This window comes from Chiloscyllium plagiosum, chromosome 13 (assembly GCF_004010195.1).
Source record: "Chiloscyllium plagiosum isolate BGI_BamShark_2017 chromosome 13, ASM401019v2, whole genome shotgun sequence".
NCBI lineage: Eukaryota > Metazoa > Chordata > Chondrichthyes > Orectolobiformes > Hemiscylliidae > Chiloscyllium > Chiloscyllium plagiosum.
In genome coordinates this window covers 81,282,404-81,304,110 of record NC_057722.1, presented here as the reverse complement: position 1 = coordinate 81,304,110, position 21,707 = coordinate 81,282,404, and the positions used below count along the sequence as shown (strand labels likewise).

Sequence of the window (21,707 nt, the reverse complement as noted above, 5' to 3'; positions counted from 1 at the left end):
TCCCACCCCCATATTAACTGTAATTGCCTGTCCACAGATGCTGCCCAGACCTGTCTGCTTTCATTGCTCCACAGACAGCCTGTATTTGGTGGACAGTAGGTCTTGTTCTGTTCTATAGATGATTGGTATTGATCAAGTAATACATTTCGGATATAATCCAAGGCAATCATATTGGATTATCGGGCCAGTAGAACTCAAGTTGCCAGCTTCTGAAATAAAAACTAGATGCTGGAGAAACTCAGCAGATCTGGCAGCATCTGTGGGGAAAGGGACAGTTAACTTTTTTTATGCCCAGAATTACTCACGTTCAGAATTGACCCAGAACCCCAGTCCTAAACCTAACTCAGCATTAGTTCTCCAGCATGTTCTCTTTTTATTTTGCAATTCCAGGATGTATTTTGCAATTATATTATTGCTATAGTTTGATTCTTTCTGTGTATTAATCAGAATTATTTTTTCTCTTTCAAAATGCCACATGTCATTAAACCTGGCACTTTGAAAGGGTGAAACTTGCCTCTACCTTCATGAATATTCCTCTGGATTTAAACTGTTCCTGGTTTGAACGTAACCTAGAGTTTGCTACTTAAAACTACAGCATAGATAGGCATATGCCTATCTCAGTATGTATTGATACCCAGGTTCAGTTAATTTTAATAAGTATTAGGAGCAGGAGTAGACAGTAGACTCGAGCCAGTTTTCTGTCTCCACTCCATTTTCCATACCTCCTCCCCATATCTCTTGATTACCCTGACCGAGTGATCAAATATCTAACTATTTCAGTAAAAGGTCATCTGCAATAATATGAGATGAAGAATTTCAAAGAATCAAACAACTTTTTGAAGAATTATCAACCCATTACTCTGAGATTGTACTAAATTCTTGAGCCCCCCTGTGTATCTATGTAGCTGTCAATCCCCTTCAAATTTTTGATTGGGTCAATGAAATCTTTCTGGATCAATGGTGCTGGAAGAGCACAGCAGTTCAGGCAGCATCCAAGGAGCTTCAGCAAAATCGACGTTTCGGGCAAAAGCCCTTCATCAGGAATAAAGGCAGAGAGCCTGAAGCGTGGAGAGATAAGCTAGGGGAGGGTATGGGTGGGGAGAGAGTAGCATAGAGTACGATTGGTGAGTGGGGGAGGGGTTCAGAGAACATTTTCAAGGATCTTGCCAGGGTTGGAGGGTTTGAACTATAGGAACTGGCTGAATAGGCTGTTTTCCCTGGAGCGTCAGAGGCTGAGGAGTGACCTTATAGAGGTTGACAAAATCAGGGGGGCATGGATAGGGTAAATAGACAAGGTCTTCTCCCTGGGGTGGGGGAATCCAGAACATAAAGGGCATAGGCTTAGGGTGAGAGAAGAAAGACTTAAAAGGGACCTAAGGTGAAGCATTTCTACGCAAAGGGTGATGCATGTATTCAAGAGGAAGTGGAGGCTAGTACGAGGCTAGGAACACATATAAGGCATCTGGCTGGGTAGATGAATACTCCACAATCACCTAATAAAAGAGCAGCACTCCGAAAACTAGCAGTTTCAAATAAACCTGTTGGACTATAACCTGGTATTTCTTAACATGGTGTGTGAATAGGAAGGGATTAGAGGGAAATGGGTCGAGTACTGGTAAATGAGACTAGATTAATTTAGGATATCTGATCGGCATGGACAAGTTGGGCTGAAGGATCTATTTCTGCGCTGTACACGTCTATGACTCTATGACATCATTGAGATGTATAAAATAATGAGAGGTGTTGATTGGGTAGACAGTAAGGAAGTTTTCCCCTTGGTGGAGGGATCAATAAAGACATATGTTGTAAAGACTGGAAGGCAGTACAGATATTTAAGGTAAGGGGCAGGAGGCTTACGGGGAATGTGAGTCATTAAGTCACACAACATGGAAACAAACCCTTTGGTCCCACAAGTCCATGCTAACCATAATCCCAAACAAAACTAGTCACACCACTTACTCCTGGCCCATATCCCTCCAATCGTTTTCTGTTTATCCAAATATCTTTTAAACGTTGGAATTGTACCCTCATTCATTAATTCCTCTGGAAGGTCATTCCACACACAGAGCACTTTCTGTGTAAAAAAAAATGGCCCTCATGTCACCTTTCAAGCTTTCTCCCCTCACTTTAAAAATATGCCGCCTCATCTTGAAGTCCATCACTCCAGGGAAAAGACATCTGAATTCACCTTATATATGCCCCTTATGATTTTATAAACCTCTGTAAGGTCACCCCTCAACCTCCAAGCTCCTTTCCATATAACTCAAACCCTCCAGTCCTGGCAACATCCTTGTAAATATTTTCTGAACACTCTCCAGTTTAACAATATCCTTCCTATAACAGGGAGACCCAGAACTGGACACAGTATTCCAGAACTTCCACCCTGACTTTAAATTTACCTGAATTGACTAACACATTCCATCCTGACCTTACATTTACCCTGGACCATCTCTGACACCTCCCTCCCCTTCCTGGACCCCTCCATGTCCATTAATGACGACCGACTTGACACCAATATTTTTTACAAACCCACTGACTCCCTCAGCTACCTGAATTACACCCCTTCCCACCCTACCTCCTGCAAAAATGCCATCCCATATTCCCAATTCCTCCACCTCCGCTGTATCTGCTCCAAGGAGGACCAGTTCTACCACAGAACACACCAGATGGCCTCCTTCTTTAGAGACTGCAATTTCCCTTCCCTCGTGGTTAAAGATGCCCTCCAATGCATCTCGTCCACATCCCGCACCTCCGCCCTCAGACCCCAACCCTCCAACCGTAACAAGGACAGAACGCCCCTGGTGCTCACCTTCCACCCTACCAACTTTCGCATAAACCAAATCATCCGTGGGGTGGTAATGTCTTCCCCACTGGTTCAAGCCCCACCAGCTCCAGAGATGTGACATGACATCTCTGAACAGGTCGATTAGAAAAATAGGTTAAGCAGAAAAAAAGGCATTTTACTTTATAATTGTTACATTTCAAGGGTATACTCGGGGCTGCAGCATTTACAACAATAAGCTTTTATTAAAACAAAGAACTGCAGGTGCTGGAATAAAAACACAATTTGCTGGAAAAACTCAGCAGGTCTGGCAACATCTTTGTGAAGAAAGCAGAGTTGACATTTCAAGTCCAGTGACTCTTCATTGGAACCAGAAGATTTTATTTAGGTGTTCACTCTACAAAGATGCAAGCAAAACAATTGTTTCCCTCTAAAATTGCCAATGACTCCGTATCTCATCACATAATCTGACTCTTAAATACTGTGACTGAGAGCAGATCAGGGATGAGGAAGTCAGAGACCTTCAGAGTATCTGTACAGGTCGCTGAAGGTGTCAGGACAGTAACTTGTGGAATGCTTTCCTTTATCAATTACAAAAGCAGGGATGTACTGCTGGAACCAAAAGAGTTGCTGGTTAGGCCCAGGCTGGTGTTTATGTACAGTTCTATTCAGCACATTAGAGGAAGGACATAAATACTGGAGAACTTGTAAAGCAGATTGGTAATTGAGTTCTGCAGTGCTGCACTTTTGGGTTTTGGAATGAATCATGAATATTTGGACCAATATTTTCAAGCAATTCGATTTAAATACTTTTAAAACAATTAGGTACAATTAATTCTCGCATTGCATTTGTGGGGAAATGTTTCAAGCAAACATTTTTTCAATTGCTTCATCAGATATGAGTGTTGCTGCCTTGGACACTACAGCACAGTACAGGCCCTTTGTGTCAGTGTTGCACTGACCTGTGGAAACAATCTAAAGCCCATCTAATCGACAGTATTCCATTATCATCCATATGTTTATCCAATGACCATTTAAATGCACTTAACGTTGGTGAGGCCACTACTGTTGCAGGCAGTGCATTCCATACCCCTACTACTCTCTGAGTGGTCGGCGCAACATCGAGGGCCGAAGGGCCTGTACTGCGCTATAATGTTCTATGTGCAGAATCTACCTCTGACATCTATCTTATATCTAACACCCCTCAATTTAAAGCTATGTCCCCTCATGGTAGCCATCACTATCCGAGGAAAAAGGGTCTCGCTGTCCACCCTATCTCATCCTCTGATCATCTAGTAATGTCTCTATTAAGTCACCTCTTAACCTTCTCTCTAATGAAAACAGCCTCAGGTCCCTCAGCCTTTCCTCATAAGACTTTCCCTCCGTACGAGGCAACATCTTGGTAAATGAATTCTGCACCCTTTCCAAAGCTTCCACATCCTTCCTATAATGTGGTGGCCAGAACTATACACAGTACTCCAAGTGCGGCTGCACCAGAGTTTTGTAGAACATAGAACAATACAGCACAGAACAGGCCCTTCGGCCCACTATGTTCTGCCGAACATTTGTCCTAGCTTAAGCACCTATCCATGTACCTATCCAATTGCCGCTTAAAGGTCGCCAATGATTCTGACTCTGCCACTCCCACAGGCAGCGCATTCCATGCTCCCACCACTCTCTGGGTGAAGAACCTACCCCTGACATCCCTCCTATACTTCCACCCTTCACCTTAAATTTATGTTCCCTTGTAACACTCTGTTGTACCCGGGGAAAAAGTTTCTGACTGTCTACTCTATCTATTCCTCTGATCATCTTATAAACCTCTATCAAGTCACCCCTCATCCTATGCCGTTCCAATGAGAAAAGGCCGAGCACTCTCAACCTATCCTCGTATGACTTATTCTCCATTCCAGGCAACATCCTGGTAAATCTTCTCTGCACCCTCTCCAAAGCTTCCACATCTTTCCTAAAGTGAGGCGACCAGAACTGCACGCAGTACTCCAAATGTGGCCTAACCAAAGTCCTGTACAGCTGCAACATCACTTCATGACTCTTGAATTCTATCCCTCTGCTAATGAACGCTAATACACCTTGGGCTTCTTACAAGCTCTATCCACCTGAGTGGCAACTTTCAAAGATCTATGAACATAGTCTGCCTTCGACCGGTTAGCCAGTTTTCTATCCAACTGGCCAAATTTCCCTCTATCCATGCCTCCTGACTTTCTGCATAAGCCTACGATGGGGAACTTTATCAAATGCCTTACTAAAATCCATGTACACTACATCCACTGCTCTACCCTCATCCACATGCTTGGTCACCTCCTCAAAGAATTCAATAAGACTTGTAAGGCAAGACCTACTCTTCACAAATCCATGCTGGCTGTCTCTAATCAAGCCCACGATGTTGTGCCGATGTTGTACAGCTGCAACATGACCTCGATTCCAAAACTCAATCCCTCTACCAAAAAACGCTAACTTACCGTATGCCTTCTTAACAACAGTATCAACCTGGGAGCAATTTTCAGGGATCTATGCACATGGACACAGATCTCTCTGCTCATCCACATTACCAAGACTCTTACCATTAGCCCAGTACGCTGTATTCCTCTTGCTCCTTCCAAAGTGATTCACCTCATACTTTTCCGCATTAAATTTCATTTGCCACCTCTCAACCCAGCTTTGCAGTTTGGCTACATTTCTTTGTAACTTACAACATCCTTCAACCCTTTCCACAACTCCACCAACCTTCGTGTCATCCATAAATTTACTAACCCATCCTTCTATGTCCTCATTGAGGTCATTTATAAAAATGACAAATAGCAGTGGACCCAAAACAGATCCTTGCAGTACACCACTAGTTACGGAGCTCTAGGACGAACATTTCCCATCAATTACCACCCTCTGTTTTCTGACATCTTTCCAATTTGTGATCCAAACTACTAATTCACCCTCAATTCCATGCCTCCGTATTTTCTGCAATAGCCTACCGTGAGGAATCTTATCAAACGCTTTACTGAAATCCATATACGTCACATCAACCACTTTACCCTCATCCACCTGTTTGCTCACCTTCTCAAGTAACTCAATAAGATCTGTGAGGAATAACCTACCCTTCACAAAACTGCGTTGATTATCCCTATTCAATTTATTCCTTTCTAGATGATTATAAATCCTCTTATCCTTTCCAACACTTTACCCACAACCAAAGTACGGCTCACTGGTCTACAATTACCAGGGTTGTTTCTGCTCCCCTTCCTGAACAAGGGGACAACATTTGCTATTCTCTAGTCTTCTGGCACTATTCCTGTTGACAGTGACAACATAAAGATCATAGCCAAAGGCTCTGCAATCTCCTCCCAGAGAATCCCAAGATAAATCCTATCCAGCCCAGGGGACTTATCTATTTTCACACTCTCCAGAATTGCTAACATCATCTTCCTAGGAACCTCAGTCCCATCTAGTCCAGTAGCCTGTATCTCAGTATTCTCCTCAACAACATTGTCTTTGTCTTTTTCCTGTGTGAATACTGACAAAAATATTCATTTAGCGCCTCTCCTATCTCTTCGAACTCAATGCACAACTGCAACTACTGTCCTTTACTGGCCCTCATCTTATCCTACTCATTCTTTTATTCTTGATTTTCTCTTAGAAAGCTTAGGGTTTTCCATGATCCTACCTGCCAAAAACTTCCCATGTTCCCTCCTGGCTCTTCTTAGTTCTCTCCTTAGGTCTGTTCTGGCTAACTTGTAACTCTCAAGTGCTCTAACTGAGCCTTCATTCTAACATAAGCCTCTTTCATCTTGACAAGAGATTCAACTTCTTTTAGTAAACCAAGGATCCCTCACTCGACCACTTCCTCCCTGCCTGACAGGTACATACTTATCAAGGACGCGCAGTAGCTGTTCCTTGAACAAGCTCCACATTTCTCTTGTGCCCATTCCCTATAGTTTCCTTCCCCATCCTACGCATCCTAAATCTTGCCTAATCGTGTCATAATTGCCTTTCCCCCAGCTATAACACCTGCCATGTGGTATGTATCTTCTCCTTTCCATCACTGAAATAAACATAACTGAATTGTGGTCACTATCACCAAAGTGCTTACCTACCTCCAAATCTAACACCTGACCTGGTTTATTACCCAGTACCAAATTCAATGTGGCCTTGCCTCTTGTTGGCCTGTCTACACACTCCTGCACACATTGGACAAAAACTGATCTCTCTAAACTACTCGAGCTGTAGTGTTTCCAGTCAATATTTGAAAAGTTAAAGGACCCCATAAAAACTACCCTGTTACTCTCGCTCCTGTCCAGATTCATCTTTGCTCTCCTTTCTACATCTCTGGAACTATTCGGAAGCCTATAGAAAACTCCCAACAGGGTGACCTCTCCATCTGTTTCCAACCTCAGCCCATATTACCTCCATAGATAAGTCCTCATCGAACATCCTTTCTGCCACAGTTATACTATTCTTGACTAACAATGCCACCTCCCCCTCTTTTATCACGAACCCTGATCTTGCTGAAACACCGAAACTCCGGAACCTGCAACAACCATTCCTGCCTCTGCTCTATCTATGTCTCCGAAATGGCCACAACATCAAAATCCCAGGTACTGACCCATGCTGCAGGTTTTATTCTGGATACTCCTGGCCTTGACGTAGACACACTTCAAACCACCTTCCTGCTTGCCAGTTCACTCCTGTGACCTTATTCATGACCTCGCTATTCTCAACCTCCGGTACACTGGAGCGATATTGGTATCCCTCTGGTTCAGGTGTAGACCATCCCTACTCCAGAATGTGCCCCTATTATCCAGGTATCCGAAACCCTCCCTCCTGCACCATCCCTGTAGTTACATGTTCAACTGCTCTCTCTCCCTATTCCTCACCTCGTGAGCATGTGAATTTTTATTTTAGATTGTTTTGCGAGCTAGCAAGGTAAATAATGGGACCTCAAAGACTGTTAGAGATTTCTGAAACTTTTTTCTTAACAACTTGAGGGAAGCACCCAGAGCTAAGAGATGGAAACTTCTAACTTTCACTTGACCTTGTGGAAGTCCTGTGACGTGTGGATTAGGATGGTTGTATAGATCCATGCTCCTGAGTAGCGAAGGACAGTGACAATTTAGTGTTTGTCTCAGACCAGAGTGGTGTGATTAAAACCCTGAAGAGCCAGCTTAAATTTGGGATATTGATGGTGGGTGTATGATACCTCCAGAAAGAAGCAGTGTAAAAGTTGAAGGTTCAAGTCTCTTGCAACTATGAAGGTGTTGGATACAGAGTCTCTGGTGTGAGTGTTACGCAAGTAATTGTTGTAATTACACTCTCCTCTACAGTTTCCTCTGGTAGGTCATTCCACATATAAACCACCCTCTCTATGAAAAAGTCGCCCTTCATGTCCCTTTTGAATCTTTCCGTTCCCATCTTAACATTTATGCCCTCTAGTTTTGGATCGGTGCCCCTCATGATTTTATTAGGTCACCCCTCTTCCTCCTATGCTCCAGGGAAGCATCCCTACCGCCCTGTGGCCAAACATTTCAATGCCCCTTCCCACTCCACCAAGGACATGCAAGTCCTGGGCCGCCTCCACTGCCATATTCTAACCACCCGAAGCCTTGAGGAAGAACACCTCAACTGCTGCCCTGGCACCCTCCAACCATACTGGGTCAATGTCGATTTCACCAGTTTCGTCATCTCCTCCCCACCTTATGCCAGATCCAACCCTCCAACTCAGCACCACCCTCTTGAACTGTCCTACCTGTCCATCTCCCTTCCCAGCTATCCGCTCTGCCCTCCGCTCCGACCTATCACCATCACCCCCCACCTCCATTTACCTATTGCATTCCCAGCTACCTCCCCCATCTCCAGTCCCACCACCCTCCCATTTATCTCTCAGCGCCCTTGGGTACCCCCACATTCCTGATAAAGGGCTTATGCTTGAAACATCTCCTCTCCTGCTCCTCGGATGCTGCCTGACCAGCTGTGCTTCTCCAGCTATTTGACTCCAGGGAAAATATTCCCAGCCTCTTCTCACAACTCAAACCCTCCAGTCCAAGTAACATCCTGATAAATCTCTTCTGCATCCTTTGCAATTTAATAATATCCTTATGGTGTTTTGACATTAAGGGGGTAATACTTTTACTCTGTTTAAATGGCTTGAATTTGTATTCTAAGAAGATGGTTTGATTTGTTGTATGCCATCTCTGTTTTTTTACGCAAGGTTTGTAGCTCAGATTGAGGTTTAGGGTGTAGGTTTGCTCGCTGAGCTGTAGGTTTGATATCCAGACGTTTCATTACCTGGCTAGGTAACATCATCAGTGGCGACCTCCAAGTGAAGCGAAGCTGTTGTCTCCTGCTTTCTATTTATATCTTTGTCCTGGATGGGGTTCCTGGGGTCTGTTTCTTTGGTTTATTGTGAGTGTATGCTGCCTCCTCATTGTCCCACTGTGCCTCCACATCTCATGGTACAGGAACGTTGATGCTGTTTCTGGGACACTGTTGACAAGATGTGAGTCTATAAGTATGTCTGTGTCAGACTGTTGCTTGATTAGATTATGAGAGCTCTCCCAATTTGGTCATTGGCCCCCAGATATTTTTGAGGAGGAATTGCAGGGTTGGAGCAATTTGTTTGTGGCATTATTATTTCTGGTGTCTCAGTCAATGCCAGGTGGTCTGTCAGGTTCCCTCCCTTTTTTGTTTGAAACTTTCTAGCAATTGATTGCGAGGCCATTTCAGTTAAAACTCAACTGCATTGCTGTGAGATTGGAGTCACATGTTGACCACACTGGATAAGGCCAGAAGTTTGCCTTTCCTAAAAGTGTACCAGATAGCTTTTTAAAAAAAAAGCCAAGAGTTTCATGGTATATGATTACAGGATTGTATTTAATCCACTATCTACCATGATAAGATTCAAGCCAGGTCTCTGCTTTACTTGTCCATCGACAATAACACTAGATGGTCACCTCCCCACTAACTCTGACCAAAGGAAGAGTGGCATTTTGTGAAAAACATACAATATGTTGCAGGCAATAACAGTGAAACTGAGTTGACTTTGTACTAGAGAACTATTCCAGATACCCAAGGCTGGAGTGAGTATGGAGAAAGCACATTTCTGAAATGCTTTAAATGTTAACACACATCACTTATGTACAGCACTCTAAACAAATATACTGCTTATTCATGGAACTCCCTTTTCCAACTCCAATTTATTTCTGAGTTGGTGAAAAAATATGCAGGCACGTGGTAGGCTGGGTCAATGCAGCTAGTTTGCCCAAAGGGTATTCTTAATATTTGTACATTTGGGGGTGGCAGCCAGGATTGAGAAATCTCTTGCAGAAAACGAACAATTCACCCAGTGTCTTTGGTCTGTTATTTAATCAAAGCATGCTGACCAAAACACGGATAACTTCAGACAGCTTCCCAAAACACCCATTTTAAGGAGGAATTGCATTCCATGAGCAGCAAGCAGGTTGTCCATCATTTTTTTTTCCTCAAAAGGGAGCTTTGTTCGAATAATGATCAAACTATTCCTCATTTTAAAACATCTGTTTATCCTTTGCTGTAACAATATCCAAATGGATTCTTGTCATAATCCTGATCTTTGCTAATGGGGTTTTTAAACAAAAGAACTTCTATCAATTCATGGCTGGAATCCTGAAGAAGTTATTGCTGCATTATCTTGAAGCTTTGTTTGGATCATGGAGCAATTTTATTCTGTCTTATTTGTGAATGGAAGCAGGATTATATGTTAGCAGTACTTCAGTGTTACAGATCTCAAAGGCATTAACTGAAGTATGGAATATTGAATACATTGAAATGATTTATAGGCTAGAATGTAAATCCATAGACTAGAGACTAATAAATAATTGAATAAGCAACCTTGACAGTAATGAGGAAAAAACAGTGCTTTTTAGGATTAATTTTTCATAAAAAGAAAGCATTTAATACACTTTTTTTTTGTCTTGAAATTACATCATAGGATACTGAAGGGAATCTGAAACACTCATTTCTGCTATTTACACAGATGTTAACCTATTTATTTCAGATGGGTTGATGCATCTACTGAAATAGCAGAAGAGGAAATTTCAGACTAACTAATTAATTGTTAGTTTTTCATAATATAATTTTAGGTCCTGAATCAACAACAGTCTCTGCTTTCGTAGTTAATCTTACTTCTATGTCTGAGATACCCTTAAATCTCAACCATTTCCAGATGTTCAGACTGGGACTTGAGCAGGCAGTTGACAATTCTCTCATCTTATAAAGATCACAATTTTACCCCTCCTTTTATCTGTAGCATTTCAAAATATCATTTCCAGTTGTTTAGATGTCTAATGTGAAACGGAGTGTATGAATTAATGGAAGATTTTCTTAGTCCTTCATAAATGTAGTCTTAAAACTGCTCTGCTTTCCATTCTGAAAGAAATTTCTCAGGCAAGGTAGCATTCAGTGTATGTCTGAAGATTTTTACTCCAGTACAGTGAGACTCTATGGGCTTAATTTATGTTCCCAGTTCTGATGTTGGGTTGAAATGTGTGTTGGGAGCCTAGGGGATCCAAAGGGAAACTTTGGAGTGAGCAGTTTATTACAAGCTCTCTGTCAGGACCTCTGATCAACTGAGGATTGAGGAGAAGCAAATTTCCCAGGATTTATTTCCATTATTTGATACAACATGTTTTAAGACTTGTACCTCACTCTGTGGCTTAATCTGAAAGTGTTTCTTTAGAGTTTTGTTTTTGAAAACATTGAGTGGCAGACTTCCCTTCTGCTTTTGTGTTTTGATTCATGATACCAAGAGTGGGTGGAAACACAAAATGCTCCACATCTGTCGTGGTTGTAGCATTCCCTCGGGCATTGTTCATGTTCATTAAGTACTTGATTTTTTTTTTTCTTTAAAAGAAAAGTACGACTGCACCAAAGGCAAATGATATTTGGTTCCAAGGGGGAGTCACGTTGTGTCTGAAGCATTAACTATGGTTTTCCTGTTATAGATGCTTCAAGAACCGCTGAGTTTCTCTCGCATTTTCAGCTGTCCAGCATTCGCACTGTGATTTTAACTGGCATTCCTCTTCAATCTTCAGAGCTGTCGTTCTGATGATCTCTGATTTCCCAGTTTTATTTCCTCAAATATCTAGTTATATGCAGAGTATCATGAATTTGTATCAAGAAGCAAAATTAAAAGTAGATGTGTCCAACAACTTTGCTTTGGTATTGTTGTGGTTCTGTTCGCCGAGCTGGGAATTTGTGTTGCAGACGTTTCGTCCCCTGTCTAGGTGACATCCTCAGTGCTTGGGAGCCTCCTGTGAAGTGCTTCTGTGATGTTTCCTCCGGCATTTGTAGTGGTTTGAATCTGCCGCTTCCGGTTGTCAGTTCCAGCTGTCTGCTGCAGTGGCCGGTATATTGGATCCAGATCAATGTGCTTATTGATTGAATCTGTGGATGAGTGCGATGTCTCTAGGCTCCCAAGCACTGAGGATGTCACCTAGACAGAGGACGAAATGTCTGCAACACAAATTCCCAGCTCGGCGAACAGAACCACAACAGGGAATTCCTAGAGGCATGGCACTCATCCACAGATTCAATCAATAAGCACATCGACCTGGACCCAATATACCGGCCACTGCAGCGGACAGCTGGAACTGACAACCGGAAGCGGCAGGGACAGGCCACTATAAATGCCGGAGGAAACATCACAGAAGCACTTCACAGGATGCTCCCAAGCACTGAGGATGTCACCTAGACAGGGGACGAAACGTCTGCAACACAAACTCCCAGCTCGGCGAACAGAACCACAACAACGAGCACCCGAGCTACAAATCTTCTCACAGACTTTGCTTTGGTATTACTGTCTGATTCTGACTGAAATTCCGCAGTAAATATGACAAACCGAAGAATCAATAGAAGCTCTTAATTTTGTTGAAAATCTTCATTCAGTTTTGATTATAGAATACTCTGCACTTAATATTTGCAGATATCTGCTTGGATGTGGCAGAAATGTTACACAGTAGGGTCCCAGGGTTTATGTAACTTATTTCCATGACATCCCTTAAGATGTCTTCCATAGTTCGAGATGGGTCACAAAATGGTCACGTGTCATTGATTTATCTTGCATGAACTAAAACGAATAGTCTCTTGCATGACAAATTTTATATCTGGCTCTTAATATGAAGTAATACCTTGAATACTATTAGTTCACTCTTTCAGATATTGAAAAGCAAATATAGTAGCCCACTGAATCTTTGCCCATCTGCAAAGTGTTGAAACATTTTCTGTTAATGTGTAAAGGAACCTTTTTCCTGCCTCCAAATAAGTCTGGCCAGTGGAAGTATTTATTTACCATTATGATAGATTATTCCTTTTAGCTGACGTTAGGATAACGGTAATATTTTCCTGATGTCCAACTAGGAGGAGGGTAATTTGTGACGTGTAGTTGTGACGTGTTGTGACGTGCCAGCTAATGGTTACAATGTAAACAGTGTTATAGTATGAACTGTTTTGAGCCTTGCCGATACATCTGAAGTCTCAGTGCAGTTTTTGATTTAAAATAATGAACATCCCCCTGCAATTAAGACCATTTTCATGGAGATGGTATAATGTAACAAAGGTAGATGTGGTTAGCCAACAGTAAGGAAAGTTTGTTGTCATTTAACACAGTAGTAAAGTTAAACTAGGTAGAGATTGACACATAACGATTGAGCAGCGCAACATTTGTTTCTTTTTAATCAAAATATCGTAAAAGTGAAATTTATTGTGTTAATTAATCTGTTCAACAAAAATAAATATTTTAGTAATATGTGTGTGCTGTGTAACTGCAAGTTTTTTTTGTTGTTTTAGACTTTGGTCCGCAATAAGATATTAATTAACCAAAAGGACCTTTTGCCACTCTGATTTCATCCCTAATTGTGGAAGTCATGCGTTTCAGACAACGAGGAGGGAACCTGGGATTGCTTCTGTTACTTAGCCAGATAATCCAAGTTGGATTTGGTAATATTCCACCCATTACGCTGATAACAATGGCGCTGAATGTCTATCTTTTCTTGTCACCAATTAAGCCATTATTGGATGTTTGCATCAGTGTGCATGAAACCTGGAACAGAAAAGATTGGAAACGTCTCTTTTATTCACCGTTTCACCATGCCGATGACTGGCACTTGTATTTCAACATGGTGTCTATGTTGTACAAAGGGATTAAATTGGAGCCAAGGATTGGCACCAGGTGGTTTGCCTACATGTTGTCGGTGTTTTCTATTGTGATTGGAGTCGTTTACTTGGTCCTGGAAAAGCTCCTTGAAGAACTGATGGAAGACCATTCATATAAAATGCAATGTGCAGTTGGTTTCTCAGGTAAGAGCATTCACTACTACTTGTCGAAATCTATCTTCTTTAATGTGAGCTGTCATTTCACAACACATTCACCATTCACATTTGTGTGCAGCCTTAAACCTCTCCTGTGTCTAACAAAACCCTGAATTTAGTCGACTACATTAAGTACTGACAAATTAAAATCGCTTTACCAAACTTGAAAGACGAATATCTTCTGAAATAAAGAATGGTTGGATAAAAGCAAAACACTGTGGCTCCTGGAAATTCAAAACGAGACCAAAAAACAGAACAGAAACCCAGTAAGTTCGATGTGGTTGAATTTGACATTTAAGTTTGGAACACGTCTCTCCTCTCCCTCAAACGTAAGGCTGACTTTGAAAGAATGAGGCAAAATTGAGTTAAATTTTTAACCAGCAAATGTACAGATTAGATTAGATTAGATTACTTTTAGATTAGATTACTTACAGTGTGGAAACAGGCCCTTCAGCCCAACAAGTCCACACCGCCCCGCCGAAGCGCAACCCACCCATACCCCTACATTTACCCCTTACCTAACACTACGGGCAATTTAGTATGGCCAATTCACCTGACCTGCACATCTTTGGATTGTGGGAGGAAACCGGAGCACCCGGAGGAAACCCACGCAGACACGGGGAGAACGTGCAAACTCCACACAGTCAGTCGCCTGAGGCGGGAATTGAACCCGGGTCTCTGGCGCTGTGAGGCAGCAGTGCTAACCACTGTGCCACCGTGCCGCCCACAGACAACGAAGTATGTGGTACAATTCAATAACAGCACATACTCCTGAAAACGAATAGTTCCATTTGTGTAGCTCAGCAGTACAGATCAATGATTGAGATAATATGCAGTTTAAAGTTAGCATAAATATGTATAAATTGAAAGAACTGTGGAATTCTGGCCAACAGCTCTTCAAAACAAGAAAGGGAAACAATACAAGTGTTAAGGGCTACAAAGTATTATTGTAGGGTTGAAACTTGCCATAGATATCACGGCTGTCAATAAAATATTCTATTAACATATTCAGAAAATGGTAAAAAAAGTTTAGACCCATTTAAGCAGATATTACAGAAATAGGGAATACCGGATTTATTCAATGGGTATTGGAAGTGAGTTCCAATTGTCAAAGCAAATCAGCTTTGCTCAACACAAAGAGAACAACTGAAGTGTTTCAAAGACTCCCTGAATGCAACATAGACCTCAATGTATGAGAAACCCTTGTTCAGATGAAACCACTTGAGGAAGCTCCTGTATGTCGGGACACCATTTTTTGGGACCAACTGAATATACAGAAAAGGATCTGAAGAAAGGAATGCCAGTGATCTCAAGATCACCTCGTGCAAACTCTTGCCAGCTGTGTGGTTGGATATGCTGCTCTCGGGTTGGGCTGATCAGCCACGCAAGGATCCACTGAATATGTGAGGAGAAAGTGAGGTCTGCAGATGCTGGAGATCAGAGCTGAAAATGTGTTGCTGGAAAAGCGCAGCAGGTCAGGCAGCATCCAGGGAACAGGAGAATCAACGTTTTGTGCATAAGCCCTTCTTCAGGAAACAATTCTGTTTCCTGAATTATCTTCCTGAAGAAGGGCTTATGCCCGAAACGTCGATTCTCCTGTTCCCTGGATGCTGCCTGACCTGCTGCGTTTTTCCAGCAACACATTTTCAACTCCACTGAATATGTGACCAGTGGCTCAAGATTTCCTAGATGGACTTTCATACTTGTGAGCAAGTGATTGTCAGCGGTGACTTTGTATCCATCTTCATCATGATTAAAAATTAAAGTGATAGAATGGAAAGTAAAAAAGTAAATCAAATAGATGAACTTAAGTTTTAATGTTAAAAGTTTTTAAAACAAGGAGGAAATAATGAGACTCCTGGCAGACAATATCTAAACATGATAATTCCCACCCCAGGTTAATAAAAGAAATATATGAAGAAATTGTAAATGTCTTCATTGTAACTTTGCAAACATTTCTATTAAAGAATGGATAGTAGGTTGGAAGTTTTTAAAAATATCAACCCATTAGTGAAAATTGGGTCGGTTTTTGGCAGTTTTTGTATCAACGGTGGAATTAGAATTGATGGCACTAATTCCAGATCGGACCTTGGCCAACACAGAAGGCTTTCATCCTTTCACACTACATTATGTTGAATTTAAACCCAGTTCCAAGAGGAGAGTGTTTATAATTGTGTGTCTCAATCTCCCCTGAAGTTTTTAAGATTTGATTTCTTTCAAAAGTTTACATTTGCAGTGATACAACTGATGAACCAAAACAGCGTGCTCTTCATGCACTGAAATGGCAGGTCACTAGTGAGAAGCCTACTCCCCGGTAGAATAATTCCATTGCTGCTAGAAGAGCAATGAAAGACCTGTCTGATCATGGCAGCCCACCTTGTGTACACAGGGAAAGGCAGTGGATGTGGCGTATGTGGATTTTGGCAAGGTGATTGATAAGGTTCCCCATGGTCGTCTCATTCAGAAAATAAGGAGATAAGGGATACTGGAAATTTGGCTGTCCGGATACAGAATTGTTTGGCCCATAGAAGACAGAGGGCAGTAGTTGATGGAAAGTATTCAGCCTGGAGCTCGGTGACCAGTGGTATTCCGCAGGGATCTGTTCTTGAGCCTCTGCTCTTTGTGATTTTTATAAATGATATGGATAAGGAAATGGAAGGGTGGTTAGTAAATTTGCTGATGGCATGAAGGTTGGTGGAGTTATGGATAGTGTAGAGGGCAGTTGAAGGTTACAATAGACATTGACAGGATGCAGAGCTGGGCGAAAAAGTGGCAGATGGAATTCAACCTGGAAAAGTGTGAAGGTGAAATTTGAATGCAAAATACAGGGTTCAAGGTATGATTCTTGGCAGTGTGGAGGAACCAAGGGATCTTGGGATCCACGTCCATAGATCCCTCAAAGTTGCCACCCAAGTTGATGGGATTGTTAAGAAGGTGTATGGTGTGTTGGCTTTCATTAGCAGGGGGGTTGAGTTTAAGGGCTGCGAAGTTATGTTGCAGCTCTATATATTGGTTCAATTCTGGTCACCTTATTATAGGAAAGATGTGGAGAGGGTGCAGAGGAGATTTATCGGGATGTTGCCTGGACTGGAGGGTATTTCCTATGAAGGAAGGTTAAGGGAGCTAGGGCTTTTCTCATTGGAGTGAAGAAGGGTGAGAGGTGATTTGATAGAAGTGCACAAGATGATGAGAGCCATAAATAGAGTTGATAACCAGAGACATTTTTCCAGGGCAGAAATGTCTATCACAAGGGGGTATAATTTTAGGGTAATTAGAGGAAGGTTTAGGGGAGATAGGCTCTTTACACAGAGAGAGGTGGGTGTGTGGAGTGCATTGCCAGCGGTGGTGGTAGAGTCAGATGCATAAGGGACGTTTAAGCAACTTTTGGATAGGTACATGGATGATAATACAATGAAGGTTATATAGGTTAGCTTGATCTTAGAGTCAAATAAAAGGTTAGCACAATATCGAGGACTGAAGGGCCTATACGGTACTGTTCTGTGAACTAGTTGTTATTCAATCATGTATGAGACTGAATGGGGACAGCACGGTGGCTCAGTGCTGCCTCACAGTGCCAGGGACCCAGGTTCGATTCCTGCCTCAGGCAACTGTCTGTGTGGAGTTTGCACATTCTCCCCGTGTCTGCGTGGGTTTCCTTCAGGTGCTCCGGTTTCCTCCTGCAATCCAAAGATGTGCAGGTCAAGTGAATTCGCCATGCTAAATTGCCCATAGTGCTCGATACATTAGTCAGGGGTAAGTGTAGGATGGTGGGTGGGTTATTCTTCGGAGAATCGGTGTTGACTTGTTGGGATGAAGGGCCTGTTTCCATACTGTAGAGAATCTAATCAGATGTGCTATTTTAAAATTCCTGCAAGAAAACTGCTTTGTTTTGCACATTTTGTTAAATGAATTTAATGGAAATAGAATCTTTCAGATTTCAGAGCTTTGCCTACAACATTATAATGCAATCACTTCTCCGTTTGAAGTCGTCTGGTCAGTTGCACTTCGTGGGGCCTGTCAATGGAGAGGAGGTAATTCAAGGAATGGGTTACCTTGGGTTGTTCACATGATTTTGGCAAGATATAAGCAGAGCAAGACTGATCCAGATTGTCTTCCTGAAGACTCTTTCTGGCAAAGCATCTAGCAGTTAGACCCATGTACTTGCAACATCCATGGAATAATTGCATTGCGTGTGTATGGTCTTGATAGGAAGTATGGGGATTTATGTGAAATGTGTTCATTTATTTTGTATTTCAGGTGTTTTATTTGCTCTGAAAGTTGTGAACAACCATTACAACCCTGGAAGCATCAGTTACGTGTTGGGCTTCCCAGTGCAGGGACAGTATGCATGCTGGGCTGAGTTGATAGCAATTCATTTGATTGCTCCTGGGTAAGTGAGCACGCAATCTACGACACAGTAATTCACCTAAAACAAATCTTGTTTTGACTCCCAAAACGATTCTTCTCGGAAAACTGATAGCTGTTCAATGACTTTAAAATGTCAGGAACCAGAATTTTAAAAATATTCTTCTGTAATTATAGTGAAGTACCAACAATTTAGTGTAACTATTGTTGCAATAATGCAATAAATGGTATTTTTGCAGCGATTGTTAATAGTACAATAGAAAAGAAACATTAACAGTGTTTATAAAACTTTAAATAATGGTGCTTTGAAAAAAAATATAATAGAGGGTCTTGGGAAGCAGAGGATACACAAATGCTGCTTTTTTCTGGAAGCTGAAGAAAAATACATTGTGTGAAATTAATGCTGATCTGTTTGATGTTTTTGGATTCTAATGAAGCGCAGCCTGCAATGGCAGGTGGATTGGTCTGGTTGTAGTACAATCCATCAGTGACACTGAGGTTAGGGTAACCTATTAGCTTGAATAGAGGATTGGCTAACCAAAAGAAAGCAGAAAGTTGGGCTGAATTTGTCTTTTTTGGGTTGGCAAGCTGTGACTAGTGGGCTGCTACAGGGTTTGGTGCTGAGATCCCAACTATTTAGAATCTATATTAATGACTTGGATGGGGGATAAAATATACAGAAGCCAAATTTGTGGATGTTAGTAAAATAGGCAGGCAAGTAAATTGCAGTGAAGTAGTAAAAAATTTACCAAGGTGATATCGGCAGGTTAGGTGAAAAGACCAAACTTTGGCAGGTTGAGTTTTAAAGTGGATAAGTGAGATTATCCATTTTAGTCAGAAAGATATTATTATTGAAATGGAGCAAAACTTCAAACTGTTTTTGTGCAGAGAGATCATTGTTTTCTACACAAATTGCAGAAAGCTACTATGCAAGTGCAACAGGTAATGAGGCCAAATGAAATTTTGACCTTTTATTGCTAAAGTCTATAGGCCCCTAACAGTAGCTATAAGGTAGGCCAGAATAAATCAGGAGATAATAAAGGCATGTGGCAGGAGGATGGGAACCAAATGAGGAAGTTAGTGGACAGTGAGGAGGTAGTAACTAAAGCATGTAAGGAAATAGATAATGAAGTCAGCATGACTAAGGAGAAGGGTAGGCTGGGAGCAGATGATGAATGCAAAGGGAACTGGTGGTCTGAAGTGCATTTGTTTTAATGTGAGAAGTGTAGTAGGTAAGGCAGATGTACTTAGGGCTGGGAGTATGATGGTATTGCTATTACCGAAACTTGGTTGAGGGAAGGGCATGGTTGGCAACTAAATATCCCAAGATATACATGCTTCAGGAGGGACAGAGAGGGAGGTAAAGGGGTGGAGGAGTTGCATTGCTGGTCAGAGGATATTACAGCTGGACTGAAGGAGGGCACTGTGGAGGATTCGAGCAGTGAGGCAATATGGGCAGAGCTCAAATAGGAAGGGTGCATTAACAATGTTGGGGCTGTACTACAGGCTGCCCAACAGCGAGTGTGAGATAGAGGTACAAATATGTAAACAGATTATGGAAAGATGTTAGCATTATTTGAGAAGATTTGTAGCTCAGGTTGAGGTTCTGGATGTAGGTTTGCTTGCTGAGCTGTAAGGTTCGTTTTCAGACGTTTCATCACCATACTAGGTAACATCATCAGTGAGCCTCTGGATGAGGCATGTAGGAGCAACAGGGTGGTGGTGATGGGACATTTTAATTTTCCCAACATTGATTGGGATTCACTTAGTGCTAGATGTTTAGATGGAGCAGAATTTGTAAGGAGGGTCTTAGTGAAAAGTATATAAATAGTCCAACTCAGGAAGGGGCCAGACTGGACCTGTGTTGGGAAATGAGCCCTGCCAGGTGGTTTAAGCTTCAGTGGGGGGGATTACTTTGGGAATAGCGATCACAATTCCATAAGTTTTAGAATACTCGTGGACAAAGATGAGAGTGGTCCTAAAGGGAGAGCGCTAAGTTGGGGGAAGGCCAACTATAGGAAAATCCAGCAGGAGCTGGGGAATGTGGATTGGGAGCAGCTGTTTGAAGGGTAATTCACATTCGGTATGTGGGAAGCTTTTAAAGAGAGGCTCACTAGAGTGCAGGACAGACATATCCCTGTGGAAAAGAGGGATAGAAATGGCAAAATTAGGGAACCATGTATGACAGGTGAAATTGTGAGACAAACTAAGAGGAAAAAGGATGCATACATAAGGTCTAGGCAACTGAAAACAGACGAAGCTTTGGAAGAATATTGGGAAAGTAGGACCAATCAGAAATGAGCAGTTAAGAGGGTTCAAAGGGTCATGAAATATCTTTATCGAATAGGATTAAGGAAAATCCCAAAGACTTTTATCCATCTATGTGGAGAAAGAGGGTTACTAGAGAAAAGGTTGGCCTTAGGGTGAGAAGGGAAATATATAAAAGAGACCTAAGGGGCAACTATTTCACACAGAGGGCGGTATGCGTATGGAATGAGCTGCCAGAGGATGTGGTGGAAACTGGTACAATTGCAACATGTAGAAGGCATTTGGATGGGTATATGAATAGGAAGGGTTTGGAGGGAAATGGGCCAAGTGCTGGCAGGTGAGACTAGATTGGGTTGGGATATCTGGTTGGCATGGACGGGTTGGACAGAAGGGTCTGTTTCTGTGCTGTACATCTTGACTTTCGAGGGCAAAGGAGGAAAGTTATCCGTCAGAAAATGGGCGAGATTCTTAATGAGTACTTTGTATCGGTATTCACAGAGGAGAGGGACATGGGCCGTTGAGGTTATGGATAGATGTTTGATTATTCTCGGTCAAGTTGGTGTATGGAGAGAGGAGGTGTTGGGTAGTCTAAAAGGCATTGAGGTGGACAAGTCCCCAGGTCCGGATGGGATCTATCCCAGGTTACTGAGGGAAGCAAGAGAGGAAATAGCTGGAGCTTTAACAGATATCTTTGCAGCATCCTTGAACACGGGTGAGGTCCCAGGGCACTGAAGAATTGCTAATGTTGTCCCCTTGTTTAAGAAAGGTAGCAGAGATAATCCAGGTAATTATAGACCGGTGAGCCTGACGGAAAACATACTGAAGGATAGAATCTATTCCCATTTGCAAGAAAATGGACTTATCAGTGATCGGCAGCATGGTTTTGTCTTACCAACTTAATAGAATTCTTTGAATACGTAGATCTCAGTTATCTGTAAGA

General features: G+C 42.1%; 1 protein-coding gene across 2 annotated transcripts in view; it reads left to right on the top strand.

The window, feature by feature from the left end:
* Nucleotides 1-21,707, top strand: part of rhbdd1 (rhomboid domain containing 1) — a 94,601-nt gene that overhangs the window by 1,166 nt on the left and 71,728 nt on the right. For both annotated transcript variants that reach the window (XM_043702861.1, XM_043702862.1), the window contains exons 2-3: nucleotides 13,613-14,122; nucleotides 18,392-18,524. In XM_043702861.1, the coding sequence (XP_043558796.1) occupies nucleotides 13,690-14,122; nucleotides 18,392-18,524 (566 nt within the window). In that variant the 5' untranslated portion in view covers nucleotides 13,613-13,689. The remainder of the gene's footprint in view (nucleotides 1-13,612; nucleotides 14,123-18,391; nucleotides 18,525-21,707) is intronic.